Here is a 23,688-nt window from a genome sequence, read left to right as displayed (position 1 = left end):
ATTGAGTCAATGGCAGTGTCTAATGTCTATTATCTAATAATGATGCTCATCCAGTCTTCCTTGGAGTTTAAGCCCCTGTCTACTGTGTTTAGATAACACATAAACCACTGTTCACGTGGTTTCCTTCTGTTAGTGAGATCTCCTCCTCTCCTGTTGATTGTAATGTTCTCTAATATGAACCATTTAAATTCATTGCAGTCATGTTTGAGTTTCCCATAGTGGTCTGTGAGTGGAGCCTTCTCTTTCTTATTTCTGATTGCAGAGAACCTGCCAAGTGTTGAACCACCAGGGAAATGCCCTGATGTTCCAGCCATGTCCAGAGGTGCAGAGCCTCCTGACATAGGGTCCACGACCCCACCCCGCCCTGTTTGTTGCAGCACCACATGACAGTGGTGATGTCTGTCAACACCTGCACTACTTTCTCCTTGACAGAAGGAAGGAATGCCTTCAGTGCAAGTTGATCACCTGAAGCTCCAGAAGGTTGATATGGAGCCGGGACTGAGTGTTCCAGTTGGGGAAGGGAGAGGGATCTGCCATTTACCCAATTGCGATTCGTGAGCCACCACTGCAATTGTCGTGCAGTGCCCTCCGAGATCTGGACGTGATCGGACAGGTTGCCCTGATGCTGTGCCCACTGGAACTTCAGGTCCCACTGCAGAGCCCGCATATGCCATCTGGAATGATCCACTAACAGGATGCAGAAGGCCATCAGGCCCAGTAGCCGGAGGGTCATCCTGACCGAAACCTGGGATAGAGGCTGAAAGATCGGAATCATTGCCTGAATATCCCAGATTCGCTGCTCGGGAGGATAAACCCGAAACTACGCAGAGTACAGAAATGCTCCGATGAAGAGGAGCTTCTGAAAGGGAATCAGGTGCGAATTTGGCACGTTGATGGAGAACCCCAGCAAATGCAGGAGGTCGGCCATAGTCTGGAGGTGGGAGACGACTGCCTGGGGCGAGCCCGCATTCAACAACCAGTCGTCGAGATAGGGGAAGACTGGAACCCCTGATTGGCGCAGATGAGCTGCGACAACTGCCATCACTTTCGTGAACACCCAAGGGGCGCTGGTAAGGCCAAAGGGGAGCACGGTGAACTGAAAGTGTTCGTGGCCTCCGGTGAACTGAAAGTACTCGTGGCCTACCGTGAACCGCAGGTAACGCCGGTGGGCCGGCAGGACGGGGATATGAAAGTAAGCGTCCTGCAAGTCCAACACTACCATCCAGTCTTGTGGTGGGTCAAGGGCAGACAAGACCTGAACAAGTGTGAGCATCTTGAACTTCTCCTGCCGGAGGACGCGATTGACGTTCCGGAGATCTAAGATAGGATGCAGGCCCTTGTCCTTCTTGGGGACCAGAAAGTAGTGGGAATAACAACCACGACCTACTTCTGGCCCAGGAACGTGCTCAATGGCCCCCTTGGCCAAGAGGGCTGTGACTTCCTATTGAAGAAGCGCAATATGGTTCCCCGATATGCGGTGGTACTGAGGTGGCATGGCTGGAGGGGAAGACTCGAAGGGGAGGGAATAGCCCCTTCGGACAATTTGCAGCACCCACTAGTCCAAGGTGATGTTGCGCCAGTGGGGGAGATGATGGCGAATCCTTACGCCCACTGGCGTTATATGGACCTGAAAGGTGGGACTAGGAAGGCTTTGCAGTGGATGCTGCGGGGTGGAGGTAGAGTGACGCGCCTGCTGGCCCCCAGAACCGCCTCGACTGTTCCCACGTCCGCGGCAGCGCTGAGGATGTTGCTGCGCAGGGCTTTGACTCTGTAACGAACGTGTTTGGGCACCCCTTCCGTGGCCACGAAAGGAGCAAAAAACTGAAGGCAGAGGAGAGCGAGTGGCCGACAGGCCCAAGGACTTGGCCGTAGCCCGCGAGTCCTTAAAATGCTCCAGCACACTATCCGCCTTATTGCCAAAAAGGCGAATGCCATCAAAGGGCATGTCCATCAAAGTGTTCTGGGCATCACCTTAGAAGCCAGTTGTCCTCAGCCAGGCATGGCGCCAAAGCGCCACCGTCGTGGAAATCGCCCTGCCCAGCGTGTCGGCGGTATCAAGCCCACAATGAATAGTGAATTTTGATGCGTCTCTCCCAGCTGCAATAGCTTGGGCGGGTACTGACCGTGCCTCCTCCGGACAGTTGGGCAGCACCTGCGCAACCGTATCCCAAAGAGATTGGGAATAACGGCCCAAGAGGCATGTGGTGTTCACTGACCGCAACCCTAATCTGGCAGAAGAAAACAGCTTCTTGCCAAGTTGCTCCAGCTTCTTGGATTTCCTATCCGGGGGTGTGGAAGGGAACGCGCTCTTTGAAGCAGAGGCTTGGACAACCAAGCTCTTGGGAGTGGGATGTTGGGAGAGAAAGAGGGGGTCGCCCGGAGCCGGGCGATGGCAGGGGGCCAGGTTCCTGTTCCTGTCCACAGGTGCCCCTGTGTTGGGCCTGGAGCAAGTGCCCAAAAGGACGTCAGAAAGTGCGTCATTAAAAGGACACAAGGGCTCCGAAGAGGTTGCCGCAGGCTGAAGCCCTTCTGTCAGGAGGTTAGTCCTGACGGTCACCGTAGGGAGTTCGAGGTGGAGGGCCTCAGCTGCCCTACATACTACCACTGCGTAACTGGCTCCCTCCTCCGTAGCCACGGTAGGAGGAGACAGCATGCCAAGGTCAGGTGAGTTGTCAAGACCACTGGCATCCCCCAAATCCTCTACCCAGTCCGGATCATAATCACACTGTTGTGTGAGATGGTCCTCAGACCCCTTCCAGTCCTCCCCTTCCTCCGAAGTCTGCGAAACAGGCTGAAAATAAGGATGATGGACATAGGGGAAAAAAGGCCCCATCGGGATCGATGCCGAACAGCGTCGATCCGGCCCGTGTCCGGTTCAGGGCTGAAACTGGGGATGATGGTGTTCCGAGGAGCGGGCGACGTCGGTAGAGGTGTTACAAGGTCAACCGGCGTTAACTGGGGTACTAACTGGGGTCCTGCAGAACCAGGGCCGGATCCACCGGTCGGGCCCACAGGGCCTGTAGGCGCACCGACAGGGCCAGACGGCCCAAAGAGTCAGGCCATGGCAGCAAGAATCTCTTGCATCTGAGCAGGCGTCGCCGACGGACCCGGAAAGGGTGGGTAGGCCGGCGGCGACGTCGCAGGCTCCGCCGCGGGGGTGGCACCACCCTCAGCCACGTCGCGCGCCGGGGGAGGGGAAGTCGAGGAGCGACAACGCCTCTTCGACTTCTTTTTGGAATGCTTCAACTTACCTGACCCCGAGTGCGAAGACTTAGATCCAGAGGAAAGATGTTGACGGCTCCGCGACCGGTCCCTCGACCTCCCACGGGACCGGGACCTTGAGTGGCGCGGAGCAGACTGCCGGACTTCCAGCAACTTTCGGGATCGCTCCTGCAAAGTTTTCGGTGCCATGGCCCGACTTGGAGTCGTGGTTGCGCCCCAGGCAGTAGAGAGACACGCGGTGTGGATCCGTTACTGACATCATGCATTGACCGTCCCCACAATTCTTAAAGCCGGGCATCCCTACGACACCAGGAGTCGATTGACTCGAAGAAATTGAGACAAAAGGCCTCGAAAAAACTCAGTCAAAAAGTGACTGGGGGTACTTGCTCTTCCCGGATCTGCGCTTGCTGGCGCAAAAAAGAAAGAACTGACGTCAGCGCGCGTGGGCGCATCTAAGTAGCTCCAGCGACGGCATCCCGGCGCTGCAAACGATGCACGCGGAGCCGCACGACGCCGCCTACCGACGCGTAGGGGTACTGCTGACGAAAACTTTCCGGTTCCAGTCTGACGCCTGGGGGTTATTCTAAGGTAAGGAATCTATCACTACGTGTTTCTTTCAGATTAATAAGATTTGGAAATATATGAACGTTTGGGTAAGGTGTAGACATATGTGCGCATTTTGGGGGCAATAACTATGCACGCTTCAATTGTCACAAGATGTATAAAAATATGTCTGACTAATGCTTAAGGAGACGTAGGAATATAGCAGATTGTACACATTTTTGGGGGTCAAGCACTAAGCTTTAAACATACGGAAAAAAAGTGTTACATATGAAAAGGAGGATGCTGGCATATCGGATCACAGAAGGCTACTGGGATTGAAAGATCCATCTATTGCCCTGATGCTGGAAGAAACAGAACATGTGCCATAGAACTGGGAGAGCACCTGCCCACCCAAACCATGTCAGGGATACTAAGAGCCTGGGAAATATTAGTAGTGAAAGAACTAACTAATTGAAGCACTTATGCCACACAAATCTTTAGTGCTTGAACTGAAATTAACAACTGATTGATCCAAAAACTATGTAAAATCCATTAAAATTAGGACAATTAATTGTTAAACATATGTAGGTATATTTAAGATGAAGATTGATTCTTTTCTTTCTTTCAGAACCCATCACTATGTATCTCCAGATGATCATGGAAGTGGTTCCACCAGAGGAAGAAGTTGAAGAGTGAAAGTGTGCTTCTCTAACCCTTTGTAATTTATATGTGAAGTAACAGCCTGCATTATTTTATATGTTATATGTATGAAACTTGACATCTCTGTGGCTCTAGTTTAATCTTTTTGTTTTTTGTAGTAACTTTAACATAAAATGTTACATATACAGAATGCCATTGTTTAAGGTTTCTAATGTTGCACTGCTGGACATGCATAAACCAATTTTTGGAATATAATTTACATAAATCGTGTAAAGAAAGCTTTTACTTAAATAAATCAAACATTTGTATGCACGTGTGAGCGCTTATGACAGTAATGTTCAGTTCAGTTCACATGCTGATAATGTCATATCTACTCAGGAAAGGTGTCTGCACTTGAGGCTTATCTATTTGTTTATTCTAATACAATTTGGAAATAGGAAAGAAAATATAAAACAGAGCAATACATTGCATATCACAGCACACTTGCTCAATGATTGAGCAACATTTACAAACATGAGATACATGTGGCTCTCATTTAACATTGTGAACATTACCCTTGTTTTCGCAAACTGCAATGACCAGGATAAAATGACATGTACGCCAGAAAAGAAAAAATGGAAATGAAAAATGGGCTTTCGAGAATGGGCATTTTTAGAGGTGTCAAAAGTTCAACTGAAAGTTTGCTCTACTCAGGTCTGGTCTCAAAATGCAATGACAAATCAACGGTCTTCCAGCCAGGAGAGTGGATTCTCCTGGTTATACCTTCAACCAGTGTTGAAGTCTGGTATGGAATTTATTCTATTGTGTGCAAGAGTTCTCCCGAGCTCCATGTTTCTCAATTTATGAGGTATACAATCATTTTTCCATACAAGTGTCTCTTAAAATCAACTTGACTACCACCAAACATAGTTTAGACTTCAAACATGGGCAGAGATCAAACAGAGTGCTAAAACTAGTTAAAAAATAAAAAAAGAATACGTAGGAATATTACTAAATTCCACCTCTATTAAGCCCTCATGTAATACGAAGGATGGGTTTCTCAGTGTGACTTACACTGAGCATTTTTGAGCGTCAATTCTCACCTTCACCTGTAAATAGTGGTTTTTGAAAGATTTCTATACTCCACCATATCTTAATAATTTCCTGTTTGATCTACTTTTGAAATATTCACAGCTGTCTAATTTATGCACTCCTACCGTTCCAAGAATGACAGATATTGATATCTTGTCATCTATACAGAATGTGGTAAAATGTATGTAATGAAAAAACATACAAAAAACACAAATATTTTGTCTTCTTATGATACCCAATGGTTTTATAAGATATTTTCATATATGTTTTTTACATAACCTGCAGCTGCCCTGCGCCTAAAACAATACATAACCCCTAGCTGCACTCTCCCTTAAAAATGAGTTCACTTGGTCCTGTGAGAAAAAAGCGAGATGAACAAGTTACTTACCTTCGGTAATGCCGTATCTGGTAGAGACAATATCTAGATGCAGATTCCTTACCTTTGAATTTCCCAAGGTGTCAGACTGGATCCGGAAGATCTTTCATGAGCACTGGTAGGTGATGTTGGTTGGTTTCGAGTGGCGTTGTTCGTGCCGGAAGTGTTGTCCGTATCACCTATATAGGCACCACCTTGGCGCACTGACGTCAGTTACTTTTCACCACTTTCCACACCAGAATTGCAAAGCCATGAAGTGCACTGCCACTAGTATTTCCAAATTAGGGCCCTGAAAGGGATCAGCCCTGACTCTAGAAATCTGTCCGCAGAGCAGGGAGAATGGGTGGGTCGATAAGGAATCTGCAGTTAAATACTGACCCTGCCAGATAAGGCGTGACCGAAGGTAAGTAACTTGTTCATCTTGATAGAGACTTGTAGCTGGAGATTAATTTACCTTTGAGTAGATGCCCAAGTAATATCATCCCCGGTGGTGGATCTGCAGAACAAATTAAACTACGAAGTCCTCCAGGACCAAACAGGCAAAATGCTCATCCCAGCGGACCCGACTGTCCAGCCAGGAATACTTGGTAAACATGTGCAGAGACGCCCACGTTGCTGCCTGACAGATGTCTAGGACTGGAACTACACTGCTGTTGTAATGGCCACAAAAATGGCTGTTTTGATGGAGAACAGTTTGCGGGGACAATTGTGTAAAGACTCGAAGGGAGCACACATCAGAAATTTGAAAATCAAATTAAGGTCTCACAGAGGCATAATGAAAGGGGAAGGAACATATGTACAAGACCTTTGAGAAATCTATTTACAATGGGAGATTTAAATAAGGAGGGTTGCTCAGACAGCCGCAAGAAGGCAGACAAGGCTGAAAGATACCCTTTCAGAGCGTACAGAGCAGAGCCCTGCTGGGCAAGGGTCAAAATAAAAAGTAAAATATTAGAAAGGGAGGTAGAAAGAGGGTCAATAGCCTTTCCTGTACCATATGTTACAAACTTTTTCCATCTGCAGGCGTATACTGCCTTGGTGGGACGCCTTGCTGCCAGAATAATACTGCAGACTTTCGAATGAAGGTCGAAAGCTATCAACTTTAGCTGCACAATCGCCACACAAGAAAGCGAAGAGTTGACAGGTTCGGGTGGAGGACCTTGCTGCTGTAACAGAAAATCCTCCCGAAGGGGCAGCCTGATTGGAGGATCGATGCTCATGTTCAGAAGCTCAAGATACCAGACTCTCTGTGCCACAAGGATGACTTGGGCCAGGTCGTTCCAGATCTTCTTGAGAACTCTGGGCAGGAGTCATATGAACAGAAAGGCATACAGGAGGCCTGAGCTCCACTTGAGATGAAATACGTCGACAAGCGAGAACTGCCTTGGAATCTCCAGGGCGCAAAGCTGACGACATTGAGCGTTCTTGACAGAGGCAAACAGATCTAACCAAAGTGCTCCCGACTGTTGAAAGGGACCTTGCATCACCTCTGAGAGGAGAAGCTATTCGTGATCCGCTAGGCATCGAGGGTCGAGTTTGTCTGCCCGGCGTTCAGAGAACCTGCCAGGTGATGATTCACCAGAGAAATGCTCTGCTGTTCCAGCCATGTGCAGACACCCAGGGCCTCTTGACAAAGGGTCCACGACCCCACCCCACCCTGTCTGTTGTAGTACCACATGGTGGTGATGTTGTCCATGAACACTTGAACTAGTCTTTCCTTGATGGAGGGTAGAAAGGGTTTTATGCCAGTCGGATTGCTCTGCACTGTGACAGGTTGATGTGGAGTCCGGATTCTGCCTGAGACCATAGTCCTCTGATCCCACCTCTCCCAAGTGGCCACACCATCCCAGGAGTGATGCATCTGTCACTACTATTAGATCTGGTTGGGGAAGGAAGAGGGGTCTGCCTGTGAACCAATCACAGCTCGTTAGCCACCACTGCAGGTCCTTTGCAGTTCTCGCCGAGATATGGACCATGTCGGAGCGATTCCCCTGATGCTGGTCCTTGAGGTCCCACTGCAGAGCCCATATATAACATCTGGCATGTGTCACTAGTAGGATGCAGAAGGCCATGAGGCCCAGAATCCTTAGAATCAGTCTCACTGAAATACATGATAGAGGCTGAAACATCAGTATCATAGCCTGAATATCCTTGATTTGCCACTCAGCAGGATAAGCCAAAAACTGTCCTGTGTCCAGAACAGCTCAGATGAAAGGGAGTGTCTGAGAGGGAGTCAGGTGTGACTTCAGCACATTGATAGTGAACCCCAGCAAATGCCTGGAGGTGGGAGACGACAGCCTGGGATGAGCCCACATTCAGAAGTCAGGTGTCGAGATAGGGGAAGACTGGCACCCCTTGTAGGAAGCTGGTGCTGTATATACTATACCAAGGTAAAGAATAGTGTGCACAGAGTCCATTAGATTCCCAGGGGCTTTACATAGGCTCAAGTAGATAATACTAATGCTCTCTTTCATGGTAGTGTGGACGAGCAGTTAGGTTTATCAGAGGGCAGTCCTAAGGATTTGTTGTATACACACAGGCAATAAATGATTGCACACACTCAGTGACTAAATAAGAGACCAATGGTTTGTAAAAATAATACTTTTAGTATATTTATTTTATTGAACTAAAGATACTTTGTTGCATGTAAATATGTTTTCCAATATCAATGCTTTTCAGTGTAAAAAAGTGGACACTGCATTTTTCAACAATACTATGTTATCCTATGGGAGGAAACCCAGTCAGCAATTTGTAGGTAAATAAACGATATTGAGTTTCTGGATAAAGAATCAGTACCAGGCAAGGTACAGGTAAGTAACTACACTGCACCACCAGCGGTGCTGGGATTGCCGGGTATAGAGGTCAAACTCAGGATCTGGTGCTTATGTTATCCAATGGATAAAGGGGGCAATCGAAGTGGTACTAATTACAGGTAAATAGCACGGTTTGGTAACCCAGTCTCTGGGGTTTAATGTAAGCAAGGGAGGGTGACAAGGGAGCACCAAACTTACACCTCCAGCAGCACATGGGAGGACAGGTGCTGAGTGCCAACACAGTGTCGGGTGCCCAATGCACACCAATGGGTGATCTCAAACTTGGAAAAAGGCTGCAGGCTCATGCCAGGAGGCCAATCAATGAAAACCTACAGCTGCACAGGTAATTTGGGATGTGCTGGAGCATTGGGACACCATGGGTTAATCTTCCCAAAGCCCAGAGGCTCCGGGTGCAGGGGTGTCCTTTGACGTCAGAAATCAGATTACCGGTGCAGGTCGCAGTTGGGGCGATTCAGCCAACAGTGACTCTTGCTCAAAATCGCTGGGGATCTTTTGCTGGACCGGTGCACCACTTGGACTCAGGCAGTAGGCGTCGGGTGCAGAGGTGGTCGGTTTCGTTATTCCGCAGGCAGAGCTTTTTGTCTTTTAAAGTTAGTCTTCTTCTGGGCAGGTCCACTGTCCACAGGATATTGTGAGTCTTTTTTTTAAAGGCAGGCAGTCCTCCCAGGGTTCTGGAGGTCGCTGGACTGTGGGACGAGTTGATATTCTTTAGCAGAGTCTTTGAGGACTGTTCACAGGCCAGTAGGGCTGGGGCCAAGTCAGTTGATGTCTTCAGTCTTAGCTGCTGCACTGCTCCTCTTTGTCCTCTTCTTTGTAGGTCGTCGGTGTGAGAAGTTGGCCTGATGTATGATGTCACTAGTTCTAGTGTACACCTTATATCAGTCCAAATACCCTTATGGTGATTGGTTGTAAAGTCAACCTTATAGACCAGCTATCCTAGTGGTAGCATGGACAAGAGCAGTCTTAGGCTAAACTCTGAATGGCATGTGAAGCCAGCTGTGATACCATATATAATCCCTTGAATACGAAATGAAAGGACACCACAACAGATATATATATAAAATAAAGTGTATTTATTCTAGTCAAACCCTCAGCACTCTTTATGAGATTAGAGGTAAGTACAACACAGTCTTATTTATGCATACATTAAGTCACACAGGTAAGTAATACAGTTAGGCCCTAGGGGCCACGCAAACCATATACTAAGTAAGTGGTATAAGGACCACTGTCACGGAAATAGGATAGGCCTAGGCCATCGCTGGGGCTACACTATACTACCAAAGGTTAGGAAGTGGGAGGCCCACGGGATTCAGGTGCAGAGTGGAAACACTCGCGCGTAATGCGTAAAAGTCGATAGAAATAGTAGTTGTTAGCAAGTAACAGTTTAAGGACACTTCTAAAGCAGCTAGAGAGTCGAGACTCGGAAACTAGACCCTAGGATAGTCACTACCCTTGTGAGCACCGAAGTACCCAAGTTACCTAGCCCACAGGCGGCGGGTGCATAGGTGTGAACTTGCGTCGGGTTTCGTCGTGGACTTCTATGGATGCCTGAAGGAAAGTTGCTGACAGGCAGTCAGTGAAGAGTGTCCGGTGGATCCCAAGGCTGGGATCAAGAAGAGAGGAGACCTGCAAGCAGAAGGGACAGAGTCAAGGTCACTAGCCAGTGACCACGTGGAACCAGGCGATGTCGAGAAGATTGCAGGTGAAGGTGAAGCTTGTCGCTGCAGCCACGAGGACCAGGGAACGTCGAGGACGACCAGGACCAGGAGGCGAGCTGTCCCACGAAGGTTCTTGCTGTCGGCGGCGTCGAAGTTGGACTAGGACTCACCAAGCCTTGGCAAGCGGAACCCACGAAGAACGGAGGACTTGCTTCTGGTGCAGACCAGGAAGGTCTGGGGTGCTTCTCTTTCTCAAAGGAGCAGGAGCCAGTCTGGAGGAGCCAAACCAGCGCTGAAGATTACGGGATGCGTCGTCACAAAGGCCACTAGCCAGCGGGCAAGCAACCGGACAGACGCGGCAAGCAGGAAAATGCAGAAGGGCCCCACGCAGGACTCGTGGAGTGTGGGGGGCTGGTCTTCGGTGCAGATGGTGCTTGGGGTTGGGGCTTCTCAATCCCCGGTGCACAACTTCGAGGGTGCCTCAGAAGCTGCGCTTGAAGATACTAGCCACTTTTCCCAGGTAGCCGGTCCCACGTCTCTCGTCGCCTCCACGGATCTCAGCTCTGCTGTGGATGTGGATCAGGGTCGGAGAAGTCTGGAAGTCAAGGCTCTGGTCGGGCTCTGCAGTCGGTCCCTCGTAGAACTTTAGCAAAGCAAAGGGTAGTCTCTTGATGGTGCCTGTTTGCACAGGGTAGCCACTCCTTGGCCACAAGGGAGATTCTTCAGTCTTCTTCTTTCGTCGAATGTCGAAGGTCCAGAGTTTCTGTTCAAGTTGCAGGTTCAGGATAATCTAAAGTCTTGAGGCCCAACTCCCACTCTTATACTAATCTGGGGGGCTGGGATACCTGCTAGGTCACGCCTTATGGGTGGGACCTGGGAGGGGGTGGTTACACCCACTTCCCTTTGTCCAGTTTCGCGCCAGAGCTGGGGCTGGAGTGCCCCAGCGCCGGTTTGAACTGGATTATGCAAGGAACACCTTGTGTGCCCCAGGCATGTCTCATTCCTTTCAGCCCACCCTGCCCCAATACACTAAAGGTTGTCTGGGGAGGTGCTAGCACCTCCCCAAGCAGGAAACCTATTGTCCAGGCCTCCCTGGCTGGGATCACTCCCAGCAGCAGGAGGTCAGACTTGTGTCGTGGCAGCAGCATCCATTTTGTGATGCTGAGGCTTTGGTCAGAGGCTAACAGTAAAGTATGATTTTAACATGTCTTTCCCTCTAGAAGGGGGGAATAATATCCTCATGTCCAGAAATGGTATGGGGGTATTATTCCAAAGTGTTAGACACCTTACACGACATGTTTCGATAAAGCCAAACCATAGTTACCATAACCGTTTAAGATTATAAGGCACTTTAAGAGTATATGGTAGGCTATATCATAGAACAGCTATAAGGACATGGTTCCGAAAGCTGCAGACAGGCTCAGCTCATGCGAGAGCACCATCTCACATGTTACCAAGCACTCTGCCTCCAGGATTGTTAAGGCCTGCCATAGGAGTGGCTGATAGGTACACATGTGTCTATATGTAAGTTGGGTATAGGAATACTACACCTAAGCAAGGGGTGATTACACGACCTTGCCCCAGCTGAGTGATCAGCCAGTTGTGTCAAAATGGAAGGCCAGGCCAGGGGTGGCATAATACATGCTGCAGCCCCTGGTAGGCCTAGGGTACACCTATGCCCTGGGTACCTAGGGTACACTGTACAGGGGCCAATAAGGTGATCCTATCCAAATGGGTTATGCACCTAAAGTACATAGTATCAATTTAGAGAGAGAACAGCAGGGCTGTGGGTCTGATTAGCAGGCCCACAGCCACATCTAAGTCGAAAACCAGTAAAGCAAAAGCAAAAAGTGGGGGTGAACATAGAAAGCAGACCCTACTCTCCTACAGTCGGTAATCGGAGTATGAAGGTTCAGGGGTAACCCTAAATACTCAATTGAGGGCCATTACAGGGTAATCCCTGTAACGCCCCTCAATTGAGTATTACATCTAGGGTGACTACATCCTTTATATGTCCTCTCCCTTTGGGGAGGGGGCATATCCCTAACCCTATTAGCTAGAATCCTCCAAAACAATATGGAATATTTTGAAAGGAGCGGGCCACTTCAGCTTAGGGCACCTTAGGGGTGGTCCTAGCTGAGAGGAGATACACCTCTCTTGCTTACTAATTTTCCCGCTGACCTTGCCGCCAAATGTGGGGCTTGATCAGTGGGGGCAGGTATCTCCACAAGCTGGAGAGGCCCTGTCAGCATAACAAAGGATGGGAAGCCTTTGAAGCTCATCGCCTTTCTATGCGGTTACTGCTTGGGGGCAGGTGTGAAGCACCTCCACCCAGAGCAGGCTTGTCTCTGACCCACAAGAGCAAAAGGCTCCTACTTCAAGGGGTCAGAAACATGTCTAGAGGTGGCAAGCTGGTGAGGACCAGCCAGGCACACACTAGCGGGTTAGTATATTTTCAGAGGAATTTCCTAATAAATACCACTGGCATCAGTGTGGATAAATTAAGCTGAGATGTTTGATACCAAACATCCGGCAATTCAGTGAAGCCATCATGGAGCTGTGGAACTCGAAATGACCAGCTCCCAGCTCATGAACTCAGTATGGCTTCACTGTGCACTTATAATGTCTAAGAACGGACTTAGACACTATAGGGAAATATCTGCTCATGCAGTTATACCCTCACAGATATATAGTGCCCCTGCCTTAGGGATATGATGTCGGCTGTTGGGGTGACTTACCAATACCTCTTGCTGTGCTGGTAGGCCTGGCATACAGGGACTCTTCACTTTTATCTGCGCCAAACCATGCAGGTTGCAGTGGCAATATGCCTGTGTTTGGTGAGGGGTCTCTTAGGGTGGCACAATGCATGCTGCTGCCCTTAGAGACACACTCTGGTCACAAAGCCTTTGGTACCACTGATATAAGGGACTTATATGTGAGCCAGAGGTGTGCTAATTGTGGTAACAACGGTACTGTTTTGGGAGAGAACACAGGCACTGGGAATCTGATTAGCAGGAACTCAGTCCACATTCAGTCAAAGACGCATCAGAGTCATGCAAAAGTGGGGGGTAACAATGACAAAAGGGTTGCTTTCCTACACCCCTGATCTGCGCAGATGAGCTGTGACCACCACCTTCACCATGGTGAACAACCGAGGGGATCTGGTAATGCCAAAATGGAGCACAGTGAACTAACAATGGTTGCGGCCTACTGTAAACCGCAGGTAACACAAATGGGTAGGCAGGATGTGAAAATAGGCGTCCTGCAGGTCCAATGCTACTATCAGTCTCCAGGGTCCATGGTAGACAAGACCTGAGCCAATGTGAGCATCCTGAATTTCTCCTTTTTGAGGAAGTGGCTGAGGCCTCGGAGATCTAGGATAGAATGAAGGCCCTTGTCCGTTTTTGGGACCAGAAAGTAGCAGTAATTGCAACCACAGCCCACTTCTGCCACTGGAAGCCTCTCTATGGCTCCCTTGGCCAAGCGAGCCATGACTTTCTTCCGGAGCAGGGACAGACAATCCTCCATCAGCTGGTCATAAGATGGTGGCATGGAGGGAGGTGTAGTCTCAAATGGGACAGAGTAGCCCTTTTGGACGAGCTGCAGAACCCACTTGTCTGATGTTAGGGACTGCCAGTGGTGGAGGGGATGGCGGATTTTGCAACAAGCTGGATGTCAATGATCTAAAAGGGAAAGATTAGGCAGGTTTGGAGGTTGCAGTTGCTGGGGGGTGGTGGCTGGATAAGGCCACTGGCTACCTGACTCACGAGGCCGGTAGGAACTGTGCCCTTCTCCACACAGAGGTTGGGAAGCTTGCACAGCTCAGTAGCTGGGATATGGTTGGTGCAGTTGAAAGTCCCTTCTGTGGCCAGGAAAGGCGTGAATAGCAGACTGGGGACATGGGACAGCCAAGAGGCCCAAGGACTTGGTCATAGCCTTGAAGCCCTTAAAGCGCCCCAGCGCAGAGTCTGCCTTGTCTCCAAAGAGACGGGTGCCATCGAAGGGCATGTACATACGGGAAGCCTGGACATCCCCTGAAAAGTCAGATATTCTCAGCCAGGAGTGGCATCGGAGGGCCACCGTCAACAAAACTGCACTGCCCAGTGAGACAATTGTGTCCAAGCCACAGTGAAATTTGCTGTATCCCTCCCATGTGTAACAGCTTGAGAGAGAATGACACGGGCTTCCTCCGGGACCTGTGGCGGCACTGGCACAGCTGTTTCCCGCAGCATATGGGAATAAGGGACCAATAAGCATGCAGTGTTCACTGACCACAATGCAAGACTGGCAGAAGAAAACATTTTCTTTTCCAAGCTTTCCAGCTTCTTGGACTACCTGTCCGGGGGAGCAGTAAGGAACACGCCATGGGAAGTAGAGGCTTGGATCACCAAGCTCTCTGGGGTAGGGTGTTGGGCGGGGAAATTTGGGTCCCCTGGGGCAGGGAAGTGGGGGCAGGCAATCATCCTATTTACAGGAGCCCCTGTGCTGGTTTCGAACAAGGACCTCAGAAGGACGTCAGTGAGGGCTACTTTGAACAGGAGCAGGTGTTCAGAGGAGGAGACTCCCAGTTGCAACACCTCTGTCAAGATTTTAGTCTTGACTGCCACAGAGGGCAACTGAAGGTCTAGGACCTCATCAGCCCTCCGCACCACCATTGCATATGTAGCTCCCTCCTCCCTAGCCATGGCAGAGGGGAGAGCATGCCAGTATCTAGAGATGTGTCCACTCAGTTGGCATCTCCCAGGTCCTCACAGCAGTTCATATCCTGCTTATAATGGTATTCTAAAGGGTCCAATGACCCCCCTCCCATTCCTCCCAAAGACCTAGCCCTTCAGAATAGGGCTCAGGCTTTGACCTAGAATGCGGGTGTGCTGTTTAAGCCGGAATCAACGTTGGTCAGCATGGCTCTGTCATCGGGATCAAAATGGAGTTGGCGCCGCCAGCATCGGCAAGATCATAATGGCATGACCGGTGCCAGTTTGGATCCATAGGGGCCATCGGGCCGGTGCAACTGGTGCAGAACCAGATGGGGCTTCCTCTGACCCTGAGGGGGCCCGAAGGTCTGGCAGAGGGGGAGAGCCACTCAAAAACGACACGCACAGCATCACAGAACTCTCTGATTTGAGCAGGGGTCGCTCCGGCTCCCGGAAAACTGAGGAGGCAAAGAGTAGGCCCAGGCACAGGTTCCAAGGAACCAGGCCTCATACACGATGTTCCTTCATTGCGTTGGCCAACGGATGAGTAGAAGTCGAAGCACGCTTCAACTTACCTATGTGCCCCGACTATTTGGAGTGGGATGAAGAGGACTTCGGGCTTCTCGAGTGGGAGCATGACTTCCACGGAGTTGCCTGCCGGAATGCTAGCAGCTTTAGGGGCCGGTCCCTCAAAGCTCTTGTTGCCATGGCCAGGCAGTCAGAGCTCGACTTGGAGTCACGGATGCGCTCCAAACACCACAAACACATGAGGTGCGGGTCCATCACCGACATGGCGCAGTGAGAAAGGTGCCACAGGGTTTAAAACTTGTCTTCCTTAATGACATTCTAGACACACCAGGAGAAAACATCAAAAAAGAACATCAAAATATTGCAAAAATCCTGTCAAAAACTGACAGAAGGGTGGCTCTTCTCTCGGATCAGCACTGGCTGGCGCGGAAAGAGAAGAACTGACATCTGCAAGCCGAGGTGGTGCCTATGTAGGTGAGGCGGAAGTCACTGCTGGCGTGGAAGACGCCATGCGGAGCGGACAGATGCCACCTACTAGTACGCATGGGTACCGCTCACAAAAAAATCTTCCGGATCCAGTTTGACACCCGGGGAAATTCAAAGGTAAGGAACCTGTGGCTAGAAATCTATCAGATTAATTATACTTTGCCTTCCATGAGGTTTCATTTATTCACAGTTCAGTAGTTAGGAATTTTCCATATTTATTTGAGATCTACAAAAATTCCAAAAACCTACTGGAATGCTCTTCTGTATGTTTCAGTTCGGTAAGGCTGAGGAGATAATGGGGCAGACATGGATGAAGGGTGATAAAATAATGGATCCTTCTATCGAATTTTAAGTTTCAAACACAAAAAAAGATATTTAATTAAAGCATTGCTACTTGCCATTTAAATGCCCCTCCCCCCCCTGGATACTACCAATCCACCTTTGCAGCACAGTCCTGTTAGCCACCTGAGATTGGATGACTAACATCTATTGATTAATTTCTGGCTACAGCCCAAAACCACTGTAGAGATTGTCTACAAACTAGTCACTATTGGGATCTCATTCTTGCTCAATATTAGCATTGCCTCTATATAATCACTTCCTACAAGCTGAAAATCTGCTTGGACACATTTTTGTAGACTTTGTCTACAGCCTCTTGAGAATGCATAATTAGAAATGTCAGCAGAACAAAACAGGAGAATGTACACAATATAGTTAAATCTCATACATTTTTCCTAAACTTTATCATCCATTCATTCCTTAATTATTCTACCAATTTCAATTGTCGATTGCGAATACAAATGTAAAAAGGTTGTGCTGTTTCTCCACTTCAAATTATTTTTTTTACCTATGTTGTCTTATTTACCTAGTTCTTTGTGTTATTTTAATTTTCATAACCACAGAGAGACATTAAGCCTATTTTAGTATATAATTCTCAAAAGCCATTTTTGCCTGCTCTACTGCCTCCTGATCATTATTAGAATTCTCATCTATTGCTCCAAGGCTAACCCTCATAACAGCCAACGGGACTGATACTATATTGCACTCTAGGTCACACTTAGGTAGACTGATAAACTTCCAACTGGAATAAAAGCTATTCCTAATCTACCTATATTTTGCATTACAAGAATCAATGTCCTATAGTGACATTTGTTGCAGCAAGGTACAATACTATTATCACTACATTTTAATCTGTTTAAGGCTCGCCCAAATTAAAATTTAATTGTGGAGAAGTGTGGCTCAATGATTAGAGCGGCAGACCCTGATGCAGAGGTCTAGCCCGGGACCAGGGTTCAATTCCCCGCCTCGGCGGGTCTTGGGCTCAAAAATTCCACGGACCTGATAATTCTCGCCTCGGTGCCATTCCAATCATGGAGTCCCACTCTGCGACTCTGGGCAATAGCTTGCTTAATCTCCACAACAGCCCCCACAACGCTAAGGATGCCTGGCCTCCACCTTGGGGGTGCCCAGGAGTGGACGCCTCACAGGGAAAGCCAGGATGGGTTGCACAGCGGTATTCGTACAAGCGTCTTGAGACCCTTGCGGGTGAGTAGTGCGCTATACAAGTATCAATTTACAATTTACTGTCCATGTTCTTGTCTGAACGGCACAAATGTGAATGGTAATTTTAGGGTTACTCCTCCTGGGCTGCACTGCTCCCTTCTTTAATCAGCTTTTAGAATGCTCATCTTCTAGACTACCCTCATAACACATATGAATCATCATGTAGTGTCCATTACTATGGGGCCATCTTACCACCTCTAAGAGGATCTATTAATTGAGGCATACCTTGCCTAGCTTAAAATAATTACTCCTTGGTTCACTCCATGGTGGACCCACCAGAGCACATATGATCAACTGAATAATGTCCATTGCTATAGGGTCTGTCTACTATTACTGGGAATCCTCAAACCATAAACTTTGTCTGGTTACATAATGCCCATTCCCAAGAAGTATTTGAAAGAATATATGGAAACAGAAAAGGTGATAGAGGGAATGCTTGGAAGAGCCTTAGAGACTTGTAATCACAGGGCTGCATTCAAGGTAATCACATTTTCCACTAAACCAGTCCAGGCGGGCACTGCTTGTGTTCCCATTCCTAAGGGGCCTGTCCTGGCACTTGGCTGTGGACTGTCTCTTGTGGGGCAGGGCTAGGTCCTATTTGCGTATGGGTGTTCCATGTCTGTAAAAACACTGATTTGTATAAAAAAAGATGGACTAGAAGGTGGCTTGAGTCACTATCAGAGGTTGAGAATAAATCAAGCTCCATTATATCTTGACTTGTCCGTGTGGAAGAAGGGTTATGCCGAGTGGTGGGTCCCAAGCTCACTGGGCTATAGGGCTCAAGCTGCACCTCACTGAGGATAGGGCTAAACCTGGCTTGGGTTGTTTGAGCTCGACATCCTCAACCCCAGACGTCGCAACAAACACTGCCACCACACTGACCCATGTTCCACGGTAGGACCTTTCACTTGCACCCACTGCCACTTAACCTGCAAAAGCATACACAGCAGTCCACCGACCAGCCCTACCCCGAACACACCACTTGAACAAAAACACTAACCCGCATGAGCCCTTCTCAACAGGCGCTCACTATGCAAGCATTCCACCAAATTATGGCACCTCATCTCCACCCTTACACCCAACATTGTCTTCCTCACTGAGTCCTGGCTCAACCCCACATATGCCCCAGACACTGCCACAGCGATCCCCAACAGATATAAAACAAGCATTTGCAATGCAATAGGTCTCGCATTGACGCGAGTTTGAGCTATTGGCATTTTAAATAACAGTGCCTTTTATTTTTGTTTTGAAAAAGAAAACGAAAAGAAAAGGCATTGTTATTTACAATGTCAATAGCCCAAACTCGCGTCAATGCGAGACCTATTGCATGGCAAATGCTTGTTAATTACTGCTAGGTCTGAGAAGCGGAAGGACGCACCCCACGTAAAACCCTGGGCACACTTCGACAATAGACCTGCCATTAAAATAATCTTAAAAGGTGCACATCAGGAGCTACTTTGAAACTAGCCCCGGTCACCAACCGTCTACCAGCCCGTCGATGCTGTTGCTCTACGTGGGCATTAGTTGGGCTACCTCCTCCCTGTGCCAGCAAACTGTGCAGTTGGTTTGGCTGTGATGCAGTAGACCCCCTCTGCTTTCCCGCGGATCCGGCACTGCGGGCAGGGATTTCAACCGCTCGGGCCGGGGGTGAGTGTACAGCGGTTCCGCCCCCATCCCAGCAAGTGGCGGATTGTAGGGAGGGTGCGCGTTGTCTACCGTTCCAGCCGCTTGGACCCCAACCGCCACATCACAAGAATCGCGTGAGTCCCGGCGTGTGGCCGCTCCTCCCCGCCTCAAGCCCCGCCCACGGAATCCCTGCTGCCGGGGCGTGTGAGCGCCTGCACCCGTGGGAGCAGCTATGGAGGAAGAAGAGTTGATGGAAGAGATGATGCTGGCCATGGCAGAGATCCCTGTGAGTACCGCGGCATCTTGGGGAGGGAGGGTTGGGTGCGCCTGGTATGGGTAGGAACTCAAACGTTTTTCGTGCCATATTGTCCCTCAGCCTTCTTACAACCATTTGTCCCTCCCCCATAACTGCCTGTGATCTGCGGCATTGTGGACTGTGCCCTCAGGGAGCAGGGTCAGCCCTGCCTCCCCCCCAGTATTCCGCAGGATATTGTTTTCTTTGTGCCCCTGGGGGATGATTTTAAGCAGCGATAAGCGGTGGTAGATAAGCCTGTCAACTGTTTAGTTATCGGGTTGAAAACTGTAACGCGATGTGCATAAAATAGTTTATTTTGACGCATAGTTATTGCGCTTTGGCAAAACTTGGTATCTTCGAAATCACGGGAAATTAACTATTGGTCCCCCTTGCTGCCGGAAGTTCTTCTATCAGTCGTGGTCTCTCTGCACGTGTCCGCCTATTTAAAAAAAAAAAAGTGCAAACACAGCCTTCGTGCTTTAAAAAACCAAAGGTCATTATCACAGCATGCCGACAGGCGCCCCACGCTGCGGACCTATAATTAACTCAGCAGGCACTCAACGCGCAAGCGCGTTCACAGCGAGAGCGAGACCTAAACAATTACATGAGGCTGGTGAGGACGAAAGTGAAACTGCTTGCTGGCTTGCGAGGGAAGGGGGACAGGAGATGTGCACGCCGCGTGGCTGTAAGCGCGTACACCAACTCAAATCCGCCAAAAGCCTGCGCGTGCACATCTCCTGTCCCACTTCCGAGGCAAGTCAGCAACAATAGATCTCGCCGAAAGCAGCGCTTCGCGCTGCGTTCGCAGGCGAGACCTAATCACTCACCAGCACCACACAAACAAGCCGGGAGAAGAAACAGCCATCATCCACAGAGACCATACAGTGCACCACCTCCACCGACACCACCACCACCTCCATGGAACATCTCAACTTCAAGCTCCACACGGATGACAAAACAGCAATCCGAGGCACCCCCTGGCTCGCCCTCCAGCTTCTGTAACACCATTGCAGACGTCATTGCACCCCTAGCCTTAGACTCCAAGGACATCTTCTGAGACCTAAATTTCCACATCAACCACTCTACCGACAATACCATCACACATCTCCTCGACAGTATGAGCAGCCTCAGATTGACCCAGACAGTCCAGGACCCAACACACCGCAGGAAAAATGCTGGACCCCATTTTCACCTCCAGCAAACGTGTCATATACAGCCATCACTGAAATCACATGGACTGACCACTCCATTGTCCACTTCAGCATCTCCAGCTACTGCACCACCACCTCCAAGACAACCAGCGCCACCGACCGGAAGTGGAACAAAATCTCAGAGACCATCTGGACGGAAGTCCTCAACACCTCAAAAACTACTACTGTCAACCTCAAGCAGGGAGTGAAAAACTTAAACACCTGGATCACCAATGGCGCCAACAGCATCTCATCCCCATCAAGAGCAACATCCAGAGATAATCCTCCACAAAGGCCAATTGGTACACCCAAGAACTCAGAAAAGCAAAACGAGACAGCAAACAGCTGGAGAGGAGATGGTGCGCCAGCAAGGACACATGCAACAGGGCAGCCTTTAAGACCTCCCTCAACCTCTATCACTTCCTGCTAAGGACAACAAAGAAGACAGTCCCAGCCGCACGCATCACAACCAGCACCAACAACACCAAGGAACTTTTCAACATCGTTAAGGAAATCTCCAACCCGGCTGCCAGCGAAAACATCCCACCCTCAGAGGAGCTGTGTGACAACCTCGCCGACTTCTTTCACAACAAGATTAAAACCATAAAGAAACTTTGAACCCCAACCCACATCTACAAACTTCCTCAACAGATACACCACCACCGCAACAGACACGACCCACAGACTGACCAGCGGGCACCTCCTCTCTATCCAAGACACCACCACCACCATGAAATCCATCCACATGGAAGCTCCCATAGGCCCATGCCCGCACCACATCTTCAACCTCGGACACCAAAGGATCAGCCAGGAACTCACCATGCTGCTCAACATCTATCACCACCACAACTTTCCCCGACGCCTGGAAACACGCCGATGTCAGACCACTACTCAAAAAAACACAGACCCCAGCAAAGTCAAAACTAACAGCCAATCTTCCTGCCCCCCTTCTCAAAAAAGGTACTGGAAAAAAACATCAAGATGCAACTCATGATAGACCTGGAGTAGAACTAGCTATTTGATGCCTCCCAATTCGGCTTCCACAGCAATCACAGCACCAAAACCCCCCTGCTCGCAGCCACCAATGACATCCAAACCATCATGACCAGAAGAAAAAGCTGCTCTGATCCTCCACAACCTCTCGGCAGCCTGGAGCACCGTATCCCACCACACACTGAGTGAAAGACTTCACCACATAGGCATTCAAAGGGATGTGCTCAGATAGATCACCTCCTTCCTCACTGGACGAACCCAGGGTATCCACTTCCCACCTCCGAACCCAAGGAGATCACCTGTGGTGTCCTTCGGGGCTCATCCCTTGGCGCCATGCTCTTCAACCCATATAAGACCCTGCTGGCCATCATCATCAGATCCCACGGTCTCCACATAATTTCCTACGCAGATGACACCCAGCTCATCTTCTCATTCAAGACAATCCCACCACCACCACAACCATGTTTCACAGCTGAACACAGACAAGACAAAAGTACTGATCTTCGGCAACAGCAGCAATACATGGAATGATTCCTGGTGGCCACTCAGACCTAGGACCCCCACCCTCTCCCTCCAAAAACGCCAAAAACCTTGGAATCATCACTGACAACAAGCTTACCATTGTACTGTATGCACACTTATAAAGCGCACTGTAACCCAACGGGCATCCTGGCGCTGTGATACACAGGTGTTACCAACGGTGAATGCTAAAAGGTCATGTATTAAATCACAGATCAACGCTGTCTCCTCTGCCTGCTTCCTCTCTCCAAGCATGGTAAGTAAGACCTTCACGTGGCTACCCCTACACACGAGATGTACAGTGAAACATGCCATGCTCACCAGCCGACTGGACTGCGGCAATGCCCTCTGAGTAGGAATCGCCGCACACCTCCTAAAGAGACTTCAGACCATACACAACGCCGCGGCCACACTCATCTTTGGCCTTTCCCAACGAACCCACTTCACACAACACCTCAGGCAAATCCACTAGCTCCCCGTACAGAAGAGATGCTAATTGTAGGCTGCTAACCCACGCACACAGGGCCCTAAACAACCAAGTACTCGCCTACATCAACCATCGCCTGAACTCCCACCAACCGTCGAGAAGAGTACGCTCTCCCTCCCTTTCACTTGCCCATACTCCAGGCATCTACCAAAGCAGAAGTGGAGGACACTCCTCCTACCAAATCACAGCAAAGACCTGGAACAGCTTCCCACGCAACTCCGGACCATCAACTTACTTCAGAAATACCGACTGGCCCTCAAAACCTGGCTGTTCAAATGAGCGTCCAGGACCTGCAAGGGTCTAGATACCCTATTGCGTGATTAGCCATGCTTTATAAATCCTAATTGATTGATTAATGCACTTCACCTCCTTGTCGAGGATATGAAAGGCTATGTAAACAAAACTACAATATAAATCAATTCCAATTCTTTATACAGCATGATAAATCAATTGCATGGTTCACCAAGGATCCAATGAGAGAAACGGCCAAAACAAGTTAATCTGAGCAGGCCTAATGTTAGTCGCATGATCAAACATTCACCAGAGCCTACAAAAAGCAATTTCGGGAAACAGCCATCACAAATAAAAAGGTACTACTCAAAGCTATGTTTTCCTTCCGTAATGTACCAAAAAAACTGTTCAAGAGTTGTTTACACGGCTATTTCACCCCTCAGTCAGCTCTCTTTGAAAAACTGCCACTTTCCTGTCTAAGATTAGCAAGATTCGAGCGGATAGCAATGCAAATATTGTATAATCTCCCTAATCACAATTGGCCTAGACCCTTCAAGTCTAACTGACAGGGCCACTTTTAACCAGGTGAACTTTTTTCAGATTCTAATTTTCAATCTTCGATAGCCAGCAGTTGCAGCTCATTGATTCACCTAAATCTTTACCCCCAAAAAATACCTGAAAGCCTCAGTTACCACCATCAGCCCCACTATCA

The 23,688-nt window shown here is 49.0% G+C and overlaps 2 protein-coding genes across 4 annotated transcripts in view; one reads left to right on the top strand and one right to left on the bottom strand.

Moving 5' to 3' along the window:
• Positions 1–4,737, top strand: part of SLC7A9 (solute carrier family 7 member 9) — a 715,482-nt gene extending 710,745 nt beyond the window's left edge. Inside the window, exon 13 of the mRNA XM_085639452.1 lies at positions 4,394–4,737. Coding sequence (XP_085495578.1) covers positions 4,394–4,461 — 68 coding nt within the window. The 3' untranslated portion in view covers positions 4,462–4,737. The remainder of the gene's footprint in view (positions 1–4,393) is intronic.
• TDRD12 (tudor domain containing 12) overlaps positions 1–23,688 on the bottom strand; it is a 3,486,095-nt gene that overhangs the window by 322,592 nt on the left and 3,139,815 nt on the right. The window lies entirely within an intron of this gene.

This window comes from Triturus cristatus, chromosome 12 (assembly GCF_964204655.1).
Source record: "Triturus cristatus chromosome 12, aTriCri1.1, whole genome shotgun sequence".
In the NCBI taxonomy this organism is placed as follows: domain Eukaryota; kingdom Metazoa; phylum Chordata; class Amphibia; order Caudata; family Salamandridae; genus Triturus; species Triturus cristatus.
This window is presented reverse-complemented; position numbering and strand designations above follow the sequence as displayed.